General features: G+C 40.7%; 1 protein-coding gene across 1 annotated transcript in view; it reads right to left on the bottom strand.

Annotated features, from left to right (window-relative positions):
- TBX15 (T-box transcription factor 15) overlaps positions 1 to 17,850 on the bottom strand; it is a 97,343-nt gene that overhangs the window by 34,266 nt on the left and 45,227 nt on the right. Inside the window, exon 2 of the mRNA XM_075165930.1 lies at positions 4,048 to 4,261. Coding sequence (XP_075022031.1) covers positions 4,048 to 4,261 — 214 coding nt within the window. The remainder of the gene's footprint in view (positions 1 to 4,047; positions 4,262 to 17,850) is intronic.

Genomic DNA, 17,850 nt, shown 5'->3' with positions numbered 1-17,850 from the left:
CAGAACTTTGCAAAAAAAATCCCTGCTGCTGTCTCTAACTAAAGAGCACTGTGGGGCCCTTCCTTACTTCCACTGGCAATAAAAAAAAAACATTTGGTAATGTAAACAGCCCCAAGTACACATTTCAAACAGCTCAGATTCATGGTTTCAGGGAGGCAAAGAAACTGCAGACAAAATACCATTTCACCTATCAGGAGGCACAGCGGAGTCAGAAGAGGACAAGGTCACCTGTTCCACTCACTGCTGGCCTTCTCCACTCTTATTACTGAGCCCAGCCTCAGCACTGAGGTTTGAGCCATCTCACAGTACAGATATGATAACTATGATATGACCGATGAGATCATTTCCCTCATTGTTGAGATGAGATCCTGGCTCTGTGACAGGTAGAACCTGGGTCCCCAGAGGAATGCCTCCCGGCTGTGCTTGTGCACGTGGTCACACTTGTATGACCACCTCCATAAACAGTAGGCAGTGCTTTCCTTCCAGAGCAGGACTCCAAGCCCTCTTCTTAGTGTATCCCCCCAGTAATAAGTGCGCTTTGCTTTCCCCTTTGGGCAGCACTTCTATGCAGCAGTTAACTAACAGCTACCCCTGCGGCTCAGGGGACCATGGGCTTTAGCTAGGGATTGTAGGCGTGTGGGGAGGGGTTCAAATTCCTCTGCTGATGTTGCCAAGGTACATGTGTGATCACCGTTGGTGAAGGAGAGTAGAGAAAAAGAGTTAAAGAGGTTTTTAGGACTAGTTGCTTAAATCAATATGACCTGGGGCTTAAGCTCAATTTATTTTATTTTATACAGAGTCTAAGGTTGCCTTTCAAACAAAAAGGAGATAAAGGTGATTGCAGATTTGAATGCACTGCAGCTGACTGAAAACTATTTGCATCTTTTGCACAAAGAACAAAGGTGTCTTGTTATAAGCATATTATTAAATTCTGAATAACAACGTTCTGATGGAAAGGAAGAAAGGAAAAGTTCTAAGAGGACTGAAGTAGGTTTATGGAAACAGACAAAAAAAGACATCTATAAATACAGCATCAAGAAAAGAAAAAACAAAGCAGAATTAAATGTGAGTGGGAGTGGGAGTCTGAAAGTTAAAAAGTGTAGTAGGCCTGACATAGGCAGGATATAGCTCCAGAAATATGTTTGAAATGAGAATGTAGGTTAGAAACTAGCATTTCAGTACTCTTACAGTAAGAGCAGAAAGATATTGTGGGGTCAGGCAGGAACCAAGCAGTGCCTTAGGAGTCATAGAAAATTAAGGAGCAGCTGTAGTTATAGGCAACTGCCTCTGTAATTATAAGGGCTTTCAAAACAAGAAGGCCTTACAGGACTCAAACAGGATTTCCAAAGAGAAAGCAACAAGAAGAGCAAAATCTTCCCTGGGGAAGGAAGAAGTTGCAAGTTGCACTGTGCATCTCTCACAATTTCAATAAGTAGTAGGAAATCTTTAGGAAATAATACCAGTTCTGCTATTTTTGCCAGAAATCATACAATCTAACCCATGGGATGCATCATATATCATGCAACCCATATGGAGAAACAGGACTGCTAGACTCAGCTCTCACCCATCACAGACACATCCTCCCTGAAAGAAAAATGTTTAACCTGAGAGGTTAAACATTTAATTTGTGAATTTTATCATACCTATAAGGATCATCCCCAATAAACAGAAGTACTACCTAAAGAAACTGCCAAATTCTTCATTATGCTTTGCAATGGTTAACCTAAAAATGAGGTCAGCAGAAAAGAAAAAATTCCCTCCAATATTGTTGACATCACTTCTGGAGAAGAACATCATCAAGCAGAAAAAATACATATATTTAGTAGCTACATAGATTTTGTGTGGGCAGCCATATTTGTCAGAAAGGCAACAAGAATGGCAAGTTCCATGAACCATTGCTGACATGAAACATTTCAATTCATAAATGTCAGAACAATAGTTTTATATCAAAACTGTCAAAATACATAGTTGCAATCAACAAATAGGAGTTTATAGCTCGAAGACAGCAGATGACAAATTTCCACAAAAAGTTGTTTTTTTTTAAAAAAAAAACAGCAATGTATTCAATATTTCTTAAAATTTCCTAATTTCCTAAAAACTTTTAAGGAACTACAGAATCTTTTTTGTATATGTGCATCAGTCTGACCAAATAGGAATTTTTCAATTTTTTAATTGATCCAAAGTATTTAATTTCATCATGTTATATCTCCCCAGAATATTTCACTGTGGTTTTTTTTTCATGAACCCTTCTTTCTCCAGGACCCCTGCCAATGCTGTCAAGCCTTTTGTGAGAAGTTGCGTTGAACAATTTGCAAAATTACAGTAGTGTTGGTGTTGCAACTTTTTTGGTGACTTTTTTTTTTAAAAAAACTGTAATCAGGGTATGGCTTTTTAAGATCCCAGAAAGGTGAGCTACTTCATTCAGAAATGTGTGAGCTGCTGAGATCATCTTCGGACCACTAAGCTCCGGGCATTTTAGTGTGCACTGGTGTTGGTGGGCTTCAAGATATTTATGCTGCTGTTAAGTCTATCTACTCCATGTATAATAAGAGAATTATAGTTAATCCAACAGGTAACAATATATTATTTTAATTTTCTGAGACAGCATGGCCCAGGCACCACGACAACAAAGTCAGAAGCAAGGAACTTTGTCCTGCCAGTGTAGTATTTAGTGATGCTGGTCAGATCACTTAATCTGTTTAGGTCTCAATTTCACCCCCTATGAAAAGAGGATAATAATAATTTTCTCTGTGTCTGCTTTGACAGAGAAAAGGTATTGCATAATAGCAAGTGTTATCATTCCTGTTACTTTGCCTCTTCCGTTTGAGGCAGAAGGGCAAAACCAGCAGCCAACCCTGTACTGATGCAAGATGCGTCCTGCGCCAGTGAGATCGTACATCCAAAAGCGGGAACTAATCTGGTTCTGCTAATCTTCTTCAGGGAATATCTGGGTTGTTTGTCCGATACAACTTTCCTCAAATTATCTGGACTTCCTGGGGCTACAGAGCAATAGTGCTCACTGCACAAGAACATAAAACAACAAGTCTAGCTGTTCTGGCAAATTCTGAGAGCACAGACATGAAACAAAATTATAAACAATAGAGCACCGTGATTTTTCCCCAAACCTTGGGAAAAATTCCCTTCTGCGTGCCTGCGGAAGGGGCAGAACAGCTCCTGGGACAGTCACGTGGTTTGTTCGCGTTAACCGGCTCTGTCCGTGGTGCTGACTTCTTTCTTCACAGCATTAATCGGAATTAAAATATCGTTAGGTGGAAGTAAGGAACATTATGTTAACGCAAACATGGCTGAAAATCCTAGTTTGAGGGATCTAGAAATTTACAACTAGCTTCAAGCTGTGTTTTGGCAAACAGACTTCTAACCATTTTTTAATACTAGACAGCAATGAAGATCTTATCCTTGGCTAACAGCATGGCAGGGTGAGTTTTTCTTTTTAAAAAAATCTGGCTTATTAGTGGCTCTTCCTAACCTTAACTGATGTGGTGTCAGTTGCAATAGCAGAGGGAAACATTAAGCCTGCACATTTTTTATATAGGAAGTCATTAACATTTTATCTATTTAGAATTGCAGGAAGACATTCATTTGGTGCAAAGGTGAGTTTGAATTTCACTCTATTTGAGATTAAATCAACTGGCTCGTGAAGTGCTTTGGGAACTTGAAAGGAAACTCAAATGGCTCACCCCCAAATTCATAACTCATCTTAAATTCAGTACAGCCAACAGTACAATGATCATTTCCTGATTTATTTGTTCAAAGGAAAGATTATCCTCAACAGTTTCCTGCAGCTGCCAGTTCTCCTTTGGAGCCACTGATTCAAGCAGTAATATGAAACAACTTTACCTGTCTTAAGAAAGCTAGTAAGAGATACAGCTGTGAAACTCTGACAGCCATTTAATTTTTCCTGCATATTTATTCCTTTGGCTTATCAAGAAGAAAAAAAGGGTTCCTTTCTTCAAAAAAAAAATATTTTTTAATTTGTTTTGTTACGATCTTTTTTTTTAACCAGACAGAAAGCCAGAGATATCTTACCTGCCTGCTTTCGTGATGATCATCTCTGTCCCAATGTCATGAAATCTTTTCCAGAGGTCAGCACACTGCAGCTCCACCTGGATCTCTTCCATGGATGAAGGTGGAGGAGGCTGAGGACCTGAGCCACCAGATGTAAGGTCAGAATGCGAGCCAAATGAGCAGGACGTCCTTTCTGCCAGCACCTCTGTGTCTGACCCAGTGCTCTGCTCTGAGTCTGCAAAGTAAACACGCCAGGTAAGACACTTCAGTTCTACCTGCCTGAGTGGTCAAGGGAGGGAAGAGGAAAGCCAACAAGGGAAGTGCTAAAGAACAGTACAATGGCCTTTTATATATATATAAACACATACATATTTACGGTTTGTTGTGATTTATGGCCTGATTTGGGGCTTTGGGTTTCCAACATGACATCTGGCATTTTTGTAAAGTTTTAGAAACAGCTGAAAAAAGGACCTTCGACATAAAATATAAATAGTAACAAACAATGCTGGGAATGGAGTACAAGATATAGATTTAAAAAACAGAAATGAAAAAAAATTAATTCAACCCATAGTTTCAATCCAAGATTAGATGGGCTCACTGGAAAACTACATTCCATTTAATTGAATATCCTCCCGCACTACTATTGAAGAGTTGGTTATTTTTAAACAACACATTTTTTTCCTTTTAATATCCTTGTCATCAAAAATAATGAGCATTTTTTTATTTTGCTATTTGGCAGCACTATTTTGGAAATGTGTTTTATTTGCTCCTATAATATCTTTTTTGGAACAATGATATTTCCTGGGAAAATAACCATGCAGCTTTTGGTGAGGAAAATGCTCTAGGCTACTGAAGGACAAAAAGGGGAGATAGTAAACATATGGAATATGTTATCAAGGAAAACAATTGAAGCAAACTGCAGAAAAGACAACCACCTCTTTTTATGGGGGAGAAGAAGAAGAAGAAGGCTTGCTCAAAAAATAAGCAAACAAACAAAAAAGTGAGGTTGGACTAGTTTAAAGGTCCAGGTTGGCATGCTGAGTCAGACGGCCATTTCTTTGCAAAAATATCTCATGTATGTATTAGGTAGGTACAGTATATATATGGTCCTAGCTCTCATACAGTAGGGCTAAGACGGAATTTTGCAAATAGCAGTGTTATTTTGCAACAGGCTGCACACCCACATTACATCAAAATAATTCACAATACATTCTGCAAAGCAATGTATTTATGTTTTGAACCTGATTTTTAACAAATTGGGACTAACATTATATAGATGATTGACAGAGGAATAAAGTGATGTGAAGCACTCGGTCAAGTGGCTCAAGAAGTGCTCTGTGGATTTCAAAGAAGGTACAGAAACAATACGTTAGAGTGTCCTCATTGATCACGTAAGTACAAGCATCCCAGTGAAGGAATAAAACAGCTCTTTATATGTATTCTCTGCACTTGAAGAAAGAAAGAGATATCTCTGTCTGCAGGGAAACTTAAGGAGGAAAAAAGTAACAATCTGTGTTAAAAATGTGATGAAATCACCCCAGCTAAAATTCCTTCCATACCAAGCAAATGCCAGAAACTCTTTAATAACCCTGAGGTCACGCAGGCTGAGTCTCAGATTTACAGTGTTTCTGAGAGACAGTGTCTCCTGGAGCAGCGTGCACATCAGTGCAGAGGGCTATAGTTAAGAAGAGGCTGGGGGTGAAGATGCCACCTGCAGAACCACCAGCCCCACGTCCTGCCACATTTCTGGAAAATTCATACTGCTGCAGTGGCATGGACATAAACTGTTTGGCTAATAGTATATGAGAAACTTTCAGCCCCAAGTGTCATCAGGAAGCATTTATCTTCTTTAAGAACCCTAGGTGATATGTCATTGGATAGTGGACATTTTGCTTGAAGGACATTTTCAGTAAACTTTGCCAACGATTTAGACAATCTGCCCATACAATGTAGAAATTCTATAGGACATTAGAAAGGTTTGGTGTGTATTGCTCCCAATCCATTTTGAATATGGAGTCCTGTAAGTCTCCCACTGACTTCCAAGTTGGGCTAAAGCAATAACAGGTCCATCCCTCTAAAGGAGCAGCATAAACCTACCAAGAGAGGATTGTTGCATGGAGACCAGTACTACACTCAAAACTGATATCCTAGACAGAAGCTGATTCAAGATAATATGAGACAACCTGCTGGGGTTCTGTGACCACAAGACAGAGAATCAATCTGAGAGTACAGAGGGGCTGAGACATTTGCTCCCTGCTTCAGGAGCCCAGTGATGCAGGAGCAAAGTGATACTTACCTGTTTCCTCTGGCTCTAATTATTCCACCTCAATGGGCTGGAGCGGGTAAGCCTGAGTAGGAGTCACTGTGCTTAGGACATTTGTTTTCCTAGTGGTGGTTAATCACTTTATCCTTCAACAAAAAGCAAGAGGGTGCTTCACAAATTACAGTAAGACCTTTTTGTATATCTACTCATCTGCTGAACCATTAACCAACAGTCTTACATCTTCTCTGAAGTCCTAAGTAAAAGTAAACTACACTGGGAGTCTGAAGAGACTGGACTTAGGGAAAAGCTTCCATTATGGAGTCCTCCTCCCGAAATGAGGTACTAAACTGCAGGTTTGAATCTAAAGAGACTGGTTTAGGCCACATCATCTATGCTTGGTTCGGGCATTAAGAAAATCTGTGCATCCTCTGAAGCAGTATGGTAAATGGCCAACAGATGGCACTTGGCTAGATGCTGTCCACGCATCATTCCAGCATTTCCTGGACAGCCTTTCAAACTGGGCATGTGGCTGGAGCCTTGGGGATCCCTGGGAATTGACTGGAATTGCATGCTGCAGAAAACTAAATATCAGAGGCTTAAGCCCCCTCTCACTGATTTTATGCTGATCTCATTCCACTGACTTTACAGATTTTGGAGGGTTTTTTTGACAATGATGGGAGTGGAAGGAGAGCCACAACCTTGGATATAATTTGCCATGCCAGCACAAATCAAAAATTGCAAAAGGAATTCACTAATTACCGATAAGCCAGTATCTACCCAACCATGCAGTACCACACAAAGGAGAACAGAACTCTTTTTCTTCCAAGGACTATTATTTTGTGCCCTGAAATATGATCTATAATTACCCCGGAATTAGTGCACAGAACAGCAAGTACCTCTCCTTCCTCCAATTTTGGAAATGGGAGAGGGAGAGCCACTAGTGTTGCTGTTATTAGTTCAGTCTCAGAAGGCACTGAGATGGGTTTTGTGTTTTCTTCAGCCTTTCCCGAGCTAAGCCCTCCTGAATGGCATCATCCACTTGGAGATACTGAGTTCATTCCAGACCCAGGGAATTCAGGGGAAGTTAAGTGCATCTGACATATGAAAATCATCCCTAATGACATCAAGCTCTATAAGACTCTGTGACTCTTAACTAGAGTCCTCTACATGTGTTAGGATTCTGAATTAATCAAGAGACAGGTGTCAACACCTGTAAGTGAGCAACATACAGAGAGGTGCAGGGTGAACCAGTCTCAATACGTAGTAATTAATTGTGGTGGCTGGCAGCTAGCACAGCTCATGCCACTCTGCTGCACATACTTGCTCACAATGAGACAAGACAGGAAGAAGATCTGAGTTTTCTTCTGGCATTCTGGGAGCTTGGTTTTCTTCATACACCAGCTTCAGTGGCATGCAACCTCGCTAAACTCAAAGACATTACTTTTACTTTACGTTGGCGTAAGCAGAGGGGAATTAGGGAATAGCTCCTGAACCTCCAACAAAATAGAATATGCCTGTGAACATGCTGAGGTGCAGATTGTGGCTGGTACTACATATTGTGTCTGACTGAAGGAGAAACAGAAGGATTTCTGAGGAAGATAAGCTTCCTATAATTTCTTCTAGCTCCAAAGTGACAAGACAAGATTATTTGCCTTTCCTTAAAGAGGTGCCTTGTACAAAAGCCTACATGCTGAATTCAAGGTCCAGCCACAGGGAAATGCAGACCCCCCATGCAGTGGCTTCCTCCCAGAGTTAAGAGACCTTCTCAGACTATTACCATAGGAATGCTGGTTCTCTGGTGCCATGTTAGGTTGCAATCCACTTTTGGCATATGTTAGGCAAGTGGCAATTAAAAGCAGTTTTATGATTTTTTCTTGCTAGGGTAGAGTACAGTCCTTGAGAAAGGATACTTCAAAACCAAGCTCATCCATTGCTGGCAACTAGCAAAAGTGGGAGTAGATGCAACTGAGGTTTCTAAACCTACAGTTTAGAACCTCCAGTGGACTTTCAGCTGAGACAGTCTCAGGTCAAAATGTTCCTCATTGCTTTTATGGGCACCCATGAACTTGCACTTTCAGATCCTACCTTTCTCTACAAGGTCCTTCCTCTCACCTGTCTGCTTGAAGAAGGGCCCTTCCTGCTGCACCATAGCTATTGAGGTGAACATCTCCAAAGTTCCTGCTGACTGCACAGTTCGTATCACTCTGCCTCTTTTATTTCCCCCTTCTTGCAAATCTCTTCTAAACCCATCCATTTCCACTCTTGCTCATTCCTTGCATTCTTTTTTTCTGATGTTTCCACCGATTATTTCTGCTGTTCTATGGAGTGATGTGTAGTCAGAAGAAAACACAGCCATTTTGACCTGTGTGGAGAAGGACCCGATGACCACAGGGGAATACTAATGCTTAACTCCTCCAGACTAATACATTCTCCCCAGAGATAAGTCAGAGAGAAATTCCTAAAACACTGTCCCTTGTTACAGGCAGCTTGCTGGACAAACAGGCTGACCAAGTGTTTTTGACCATGGGACTTGGCCTGACCTGTCAAAAACAGACAGGCTCTTGCAAGCATTGTATTTCAAGGAGCTTGAAACTATCTAATGTGACACTACTGGAAAGTTCATGGAGAAGACCCGTGGGTTCAATGTGCAAAAAAACTCTCTGAGGCCTGAAGCATAGCTCTCTTTCACTGCCACTGTGCAAAAAGGCTGTTCCCTTTCTACTACCCTGTTGAATGGCTTCCTATCATCCTTTCTTACCACACTGACCATGTATCCAGCTACTGCAGTTTAACAGTGTTGGACCTGGAGGAGAAGAAATTTCTCAGCACTTTCAGCAACCTTTGAGCCTACCAACAAGACCACAGGGTCTCTTTCAGAGCTGTCAGGTATACCGTGGCCGTTGCTGAGACTACAGAGGAACACTAAACTAGTTCAGATTTTTTCTTTGTTAATCCCTTTCCCATTTCTACTATCTCCAGATCACCCTGGAAATCCTCAGCTCATAATTTCTTTTGATCCACAGATTCCCAGGCTTCTTGTTGCAGATAGGAAGGAAAACACCATTCTCACAAGCATGGTGACTATGAGGTCAGCATCCCCACTGAGCGCCCCAAGATGATGGAAAATAACCCCGACCGGCTTCCTGCACCAACACTATGTGTCCTGCGATCAGAGCCCTCTTACACAAAACAGCGAGCTGCTACTGCCTGGCTTCTTTCTACAACTCAGCTGCCTAGTATTCCTCATGTACATTCCCTGTTTTTTCATCAGTCTGGTACGAGAGGCAAACTGGTATGTGAGACATTAAAAGACATTAATTTTCTAAGCAACTTCATACATGGATCTTCAGCAGAATTTTCTCTGCAGCTGGAGCACAGCAGGGATACTGCTGTCCTCATTTATCCAATAAAACAAAAAGAGCTCAGTTTAGTCCTTGGCCATATCATGCAGCTTATGCACTCAACAAATGTTTTACTCCAAGGTATCAAAGAATGTAAACTACAGGAGTGAGAACAATGACAAAAACCTTATATACATGAAACACCACCTACCCAGAGCAGCCCAAAAGACTCTTTTTGTTTCTCTTTTCTCTTTTATTTCTTTTTTTTTTCTTTTTTTTTTATTTGCATATGTGTAGATCCTGTCAGATTCCATTAGCATAAAGATTTCTCTTGGGTGGAATGTGGCAGCTGTTACAAGCTGTTAGGGTTTTTTTTTTAACTGTTTATTTTTGTTTGCAAGGTTTGCGAACATTTAGTGCAACAGGTGGTCCTTCCCTCTCCCCTGCAGTCTATTTGCTGGCAATCAGGACCCGCAGACTACAAAGAAAGTACAAAAGCCTGGACATGCATGGGCAGAGAAAATTCGGGGGATATCACTTTTTTTTTTTCCTATGAACTCAGCTGAAATTAACAGAGCGGACACCTTGCTTTTGCTGGTGGTTGCAGACAGATCTCACGGTTCTTTTTAGATTTCTAATTTTCAACCTGGCTACTGCCACCCCACAAAATCAGCAGGATAGGAACTATGCGTATAGCAGTGTGACGTTACTGGAATCTGGATAAAAAATGTCACAACCCTATGAAAGTGAAAAAACAGAAACTCACGAAGTCCAAACAGTTTGGAAGAGTGGAAGTTCATCTGCCCATGGTGTGGTGGCTGCTGGTGCAACTACGTCAGGTATACAACTGGTTTCCCCCGATAACTACTGCTTGGGCAGAAGCTAAAACAAAGACCTCAGTAAGTTCAAAATTACCCAGGAAGCCTGGCTGTGGCAAAGACAGCAGGAGCAGCAGAGGTGAAGCAGTCTGGAGTTCAAGAGAGCCATTCAGATTAGCATGGTTGCACTCTACGCAGCTGATCCAGCAATTGCTCTTACTGTAGGCAAAGGCTTCTAAACACTTCCCAGGTGATTGTAACCATACGCACATGGTGCAGACAACAAATAACACAAAGATAGCTCTGCAGGTCTTCTTATATATTGTCTTATCCCCCTGAACTGTTTTCCATTCATTCACATACCCTACTACATTAAACCATGCCTTCTTCCAGCATTAGGCCCATTATCAACTACATACAGCTAGAATTTGTAACCTGTTTATTACTGATAATAGAGTCATCGAATTGTTTGGGTTGGAAGGAACCTTTTAAAGATCACCTAGTCTATTCCCCAATAATATTTATTATTATTACATTAGTGACTACAAGTTGCAACCAATATCAGGATTTACTGATCTGGAGACAGTACAAGCTTGTCCAAACCGAAAACTTCATCTATACTCATGCTGCATTGCAATCTCAGACAGCCAAAAGAAGCATTCAAGTAATTAATTTCCAGCCTAAGACGCTTTTATGAAATGGCAGCAGGAAAGAATGGCAGTAATATCAGCAAGACTCAAAAAGACAAAACTATAAGACATTGTATAGATAGGAAAACGTGGCACAGACAAATAAAGAGACCCAATAGAGTCACAAGTGAAATCAATGAGAGACAAGCTGGTTCTCAAGTGAAGAATTCCTCTGGCACTTTAACCTCAAAGACTTCTTCATCCTCCTGAATTCTAGTTTCATAAGGTGTTTTCCTAAGATGACTTGAGCCAGTAAAGCTTGTAAAATACACTGAAGCTGATGGCTGCCCTTAGTAAAACAAAGACTGAGTATAAGGCCAGTATGACATGGAATTGTTACACATCTATATCCCCATGGCAAACACAACTAGTAGGAGAATATAAAAGCAAACACAAAGACAAAAAACACAGTGGCTTTGGCTCTAAATGCAAGTCTTGCATCAACTTGATTGTGCACTGCCAAGAACTGACTGCCTCTGCCTTGGCTTATTCCATGTAAGACTCAACAAAGGGACACAAGACCCAGCAAAGAAAAAATCACCCTGATTCACTGGTATGCTCCAGCTGCTCTGCTCCACTCCAGCAATGCAAAACAGCTGTAAACCTGGTTTAACCAGCAAGTTAAATTGGGTTTATGGCTTTTCAGTATTGGCAAAGAAGTACAAAGCAGCTGGAGTTTACTAGTGTACTTAGCCCTGGGGGTTTGCCCTCAAAAGTTAACTCTTGCTCCAGCCAGGAGAAAGAATCTCAGCCACGGCTAAACTTTAAAGTGATTTTTTATCTCACAATCTATTGTATTTTTTAAGAAAGCTCAGAAAAAGAAAACTTACACATTTTGCCAACATACAGTTTGGGACCAGACATTCAAAAGACCAGCTCCAGTTTCGAGCCGCATCAGCTAAAAATGGAGATGCCGGCTGCTGGGCTCTGAAGTCATCCTTGGCAAATACAAATTCTCATTACAGAAGTGTAAGCTAGGTAACTAAGAGTGTTCTCAGTAGTGTCACGGCATAGGATTTCTTTGTAGACTTCATACCCAATCCCACCATATTCTCAGGAAAACTGCCTGCAACTCATCAGTCTGTGCTTTAGACGCAATAAAAATATCCCATCAAATGGATGTCAACCAAAAACCTGTTCTATAAACTCTCCCATCTCTGGATTGAGGTAACTTGTTTGCTTAAAAGTATTTTATAAGCATAACCTTTCCCCAGCAGAGGCTTCTGGCAATCATATTTCAGGAGAACAAACCCCACTGAAGCAGCAAAACTTGGACTCAGTGTTTGATGTTGTATTATTGTCTTCCAGAAAGCAAAAAATAACTTGGGTCTTCAGTATCTCAGACTAGCTTTGACGAAAATAGAATTTGAAATTTCAGTATAAAAGAAACCAAGAGATTCCTAAAATTCCCTGAGGAGATTCTCTGCAGCTGTCAGTCAGCTTTGCCTTAGGACAAGGAATCACCAGCACAGCCTCACAGAAAGACTGCTCGGTAGCAAATATTCAGAAAGCCCATACTTAAAATGGTAAAGGGCTTAAAAAGAGCATGCAGAAAAATAAGATTCAGTTAAATCAGGAGATAAAATAAAAGAGCATAATATTCAAGAAAATGCAGAAGAACACAGAGAACGACAGCCTTTAAAAACATGAGAAGTACTAGGGAGAAAGTGGGATGTTATTAAAAGAAGAGGGAGGTGAAATTGATGACAACTTTAATCTGGCCAAGATCCTGAACTGTACAGACTACAAAGAATTTGTCTGGCCAATGTCCAAGAGTTTGTGTAAAATTAAAGAGTGGAAACGCACTTGAAAGTTAGGGAAAGCTAAAAAAAATAAGAGACCAGGCATCAGATGCATTATATGCTGTAGCCCATAAACATAGAGTCATTATTCTTATAAATAAAACCATACAACAAATATTTAGAGACCAGCCTAAACCAAAATGTTGGCTCTAAATAACCACAAATTGTGCAGGAGTTTGAAACTAGATCCCAGCTCTGTGGCAGGCCCTTCCCTGATGGGAGCGGGCACAAGCTCTGGGACAGTCTGTTTCTGGATTCTGCGGCTTGGGCTGCTCTCTGCCAGCCAGGAAAAAAAAAAAATGTAAAAAAGGAAAACATGACACAAGATTAATGCTGCAGAGGTATCTATTCTTTCTGAGACCTATGTGAAGTCACCGAGAAATTTAAAATGACTGTGAATTCCAGAAAGTATTGCCATCTTTTTGTAGGTATGAACACAGCTCAAACGAAGATTAACATTTTAAATATTTGCAAGCTGATATTTGGTGGCCTACAAACCACAGGAAAGGAGACATTACATATGTTTCCCTATACCATGGTGGTTATCATGACAGCAGTATTAGGGAGCCAGCTGGCATCTTAATAACAAGAAATGTCCAACCCTTTCCTGAGTCCTACTGAGCTCTTGGCATTGCTGTCACATGGTGGTGAGTTCCACCATGTAACTGTGCACACAAGAAGAGAAAGAGTCCTTTTTCACTTCAAAATGCATTGCCTTTTCAGTATGCGTGTTCATTTGCTGCAGTGTTATAACGAGATAAATACCACTCTACATATTGCTTATATTTCCTTTCCAAACAGAACCATTTCAAGAGGAAATCATTAGGAAATTTCCATGGGAATGGTTTACAAGAAAAATGTAGCTCCATTAAGCTGAAGTTTCAAGTTTAAATTGTTCATTTTGTTCACGATCTACAATTTTCTTTTGGGAAAATGGTAATTATCAGGCTAGTCCTGTTGAACTGATGTTTGGGTTTGTAACAGTTCAACAAATCATTAAACTACATTCCTTTCATCCATACGCTACATTAGCCAAGCTGTCCTTCAGACCCCCCACACCCATTTCTGAACCAGACTTTGGAAGACTGTCTGCCCTAGTACAATTTTGATTGCCCTCTATCTAAACTTCTTGACTGTAATCCAAATCCTTTCAGATTTTATTCATAACAAAGTTTCTCCTTGACTCTAAACATTTTAATTGCTTGCTCTCTGAATCTGCTCTATTTTTATTACATACATGTGCACACACACACACAGAGACACATAAGTATATATATGGGATTGAATTCTTAAAAATATATTTGGCTTTTAAATCAGTGATCTGCCACTGCCTCACATAGCAGAAATTATAGTATTTTCAATGGTACTTTCCGTCGGGAAGTTTCTTGCAACCTAACGTTCTGTTTGCTGTTTTGATCACCTCTGCAGAGTGACCAGATGTTTTTACTAAACAATGAGCCTGAGGGTTTTTTCACAAGTGATAAACATATTCTTCCTTTTATTTGCTTCACATAGAGCTGACTCGCATCCGAACCAGCCAATTTTCCTGCCTCTGACTATGTAGCTATGCAGGTAGGGTTGAGAGAGAAGATTCTCCAGAAGCACCTGAGCACAGTGCTGATTTTTTTGACTTCTAGTGTTTCAAGACCAAGCCAGGAACATAAAAAATTACTTTTGAAAGTGACAAAACAGGGGATGGAGTTGGTATGAGTTCACGGGGCACAGAAGCACGAGAGACTGAATAGGTTACAGCGCTGCATTACGAGAGTATCGTGCACAGACTTGGAAAGGATGCGTTAGGAACTTCGGTCCAGCCTGTGCTATGAAAGGTAACCGTGTCATATAAAAACAATTAAATTTGACATCTGAAATATCAGACACATACACTGAGCCATAAGTGGAATCTTCCCTTCGACTACAACCGAGAATGTACCTCATATCAACTTGAAACCATTATCTTAACAACTTTAAGATAATCAGGCAATTTGCAAAAGTGAGCAATGCTTAGGATGAGGTTATTCACAGAAAGTGTTAATACTGTGAAAGTTTTCAAAATTGCAAAAGCTGATGCTTCACTTCACATCCAGGGAGTGGTACCAGGCACTGATGTTTAAGAACATCTTAATAATTAAACCACTGCCCAGATGAGCTGAAAGATTGACATAGGTAGCACATCAACAGCAGCTGTAGTTGACAGAAGACAGGGAAGGGGATGCTGAAAGACACCTAAGGGTAAGAAAGGACAGATGAGTAGACTTCCATATTATATCATTTGACCAGACAAAATTACCCCGTGTAATTCTGGGCAGTGCATACAAAGACAATGCTTCAATGAGAGCCGGGCTGTGGCTGCATTTAGCAACCAGGGCATGAGGAAGCCCTGTAGCTAGAGACTCCCATCTCACCTACAGCAGAGGAGTAAGACGCTGAGTTACATTCCTCCTCAACCCAGCAGACAGGCAGTATGAGGAAAGGACCGGGGACAGAGGGGCACAAGCTTCACGCCCATGCTCAGAGGTGGCACAAGAGCAGGTATAAGCTGTTCCCCTATGGAGCAGCAGTGCAACAAGGAATGAGGTCATGGCTGAGAGAGATTCCAGGCCCTCCCCAGCTCCACCACAGCAATTAAATTAAATTAACCCTACTCAAAAGTCAGACAGTCTGGACAGTCTGGACATCAGATCTTGAACACCAACCATTTCACCCTGCAGGTCTGCTCCGTGTAACTTGTTAATGCAGACGTTGCCAGCAACTGAATTATGTGAAAGATCAGTATTCTAAAATCCCACAACTTCCATGTACTTCCACAGAGAAACAGCAGCACAAAACTGGAGCCTGGAAGATCAGTCTCAGTGCATGTATTCTTTCCTTTTCCCTTAACATCCATGCTCCTTGGATATGTATTTGTGGCTTGGCTTTTTCTCTTTTCTTTTACTAACTCTCTTCAGCTCAAGCTCCCAAAGTCACATCCTGACACACTCTGCCAACCGCAATCCCACACGTCAAAATCCCTACTTGCAGACACACGCACTGATTCCAGGAAGCGCACACTGCTGGACGTTGTTGCCTTCCACTGAGCCACCCTGATTTACGCCTGCTGAAGCTATGGCCCCGAGTGTAATAACACCTACACTGCACAGTTGTCCCACATGTGTATATCCTATTATCCAAACAACAGATGCACCAGCACGCATGCACACACATATTCCAACATCTGGCGATCACAAGCTAACAGTAATAACTCCATGAACTTCATTCATCTTTACAAAACTCACAAACACTTCATCTATACATCCACTGAAGAGGTGCATAACCTTTTCCACTTCACTGAAAGAAGTATGTGCTCTTAACCTGGCATTCACAGTCACACACAGAAATACAACCAAGCACTTGCACTTACTCTTAAAGCATACATTTAGTCCCTTCTGAATAACAGGGCATGAATGGCTCTTGACTTAAACATTTCACAGATGTTGCACATAATGTGCATACAGATACACACCTCTTTATTTCTCAGTCATACCTGTACATGTGCCTACATACCCTTACCTGCCATGAGGCTCCCTTTTCCACTTTCTGGCTAGAAGTCATGCCAGAACAAAACTGATAAAAGGAAATGAAGAATCACATCCAAATATGCAGATATCTGTTAACTTAAAAACATCCCACTGCTTAACACTAAAATTGATACTTGCATAATTCAGCATTTCTGGATGTTGGAAATTTCCAGTCTGTTTTCCTTTGTTTCTCTCATCCACATCTAATCTAAAAGATACGGTCAAGGAGAATGTGGGTAAAAACTTCTGATAGCTTGTGTTTTGTATTTTATGAAAAAATACTTCAATTCAGAATGCTTGTGCCTGCCTGGCTCTCAGTTCAGCACACTGGAAGCATTGGAAGCAATGCCCCACTGTGATGTTCTCAGCAAACTATACCTTACAGCAAAATATGCTGGAAAGTACACAGTCTGGAAGCATTGAAGATGCAAAGGTCTCAGGTTTGCCTGATTCCCCCACCAGCCATGTCAATGCATCAGCGGTGACCTCAGAAACCTGTTGGCTTCTGTGACCTCAGATAGCATCCTTTATGGATGTCAAAAACGGGGCCAGTAATTTTCTGTGTGTATGAATACCCACACATTTTCAACCATGCAGAACTAAACTATTTCATAACCCATTCTTTTAAAACCTTTAAAAGCATGTACTACACTTGGAAAATTATATACATATTTTGAGTTTATTGAGGTTTTTTCCAACCATCTTCTCTCTAAAAAAGTTATGTTTTTTGACAGTAGGAAGAATGGCTTGCCGTATCTTACTGCAGATGAGAAGAAGAAATATGATGCATTCTACTGAATTACTTTAGCACTTCTGGTTAGAAAATGAGGATGAAAATTTTCACGTGGAAAGGAAATCTGCAAAATTCTCAAAATTTTCAATCTCAACTACAGGTAAGAATGCAAATACTCCATATATTTTTGAAGTAGAAAACAGCAAGAATTTACATCACCATTAACTTCTACTTTAGCCTTCAGGATATGAGTTTAAAATAATCAAGTTTCCAGATCTCAAGTGTGCAAAAATCCCTGACAGCTAAATGAATATACTTTAATATAACCGCAACTTCTCAGGGTTCTGGGCGTCTTGGAATATCAGCTCTGAATGTTGTGATTTGTTCCACGTATCCTACTGTGCTGTTAACTGTGAAAAAGAAGGGTAAATGTAGTAATAATTTCATTAACCGTTTCATTAATAAACAGATAACATTAATACAGATAACGCATTGATTTGGGAGGCACAGTCTCCTTGTGCCTCCCAAAAAGCCCTGTTCAATCTCACTCTGCTGTCCAGCATTAGAGCTTGCACGCTGAGACACTCGTCCTGCACTTAGGGGTTTCTATCACAAACAACA

Source organism: Calonectris borealis, chromosome 1 (genome assembly GCF_964195595.1).
Source record: "Calonectris borealis chromosome 1, bCalBor7.hap1.2, whole genome shotgun sequence".
Classification (NCBI taxonomy): Eukaryota; Metazoa; Chordata; class Aves; order Procellariiformes; family Procellariidae; genus Calonectris; species Calonectris borealis.
Note: the sequence above shows the minus strand (reverse complement) of the source record. Positions and strands in the feature narration are given on the sequence as shown.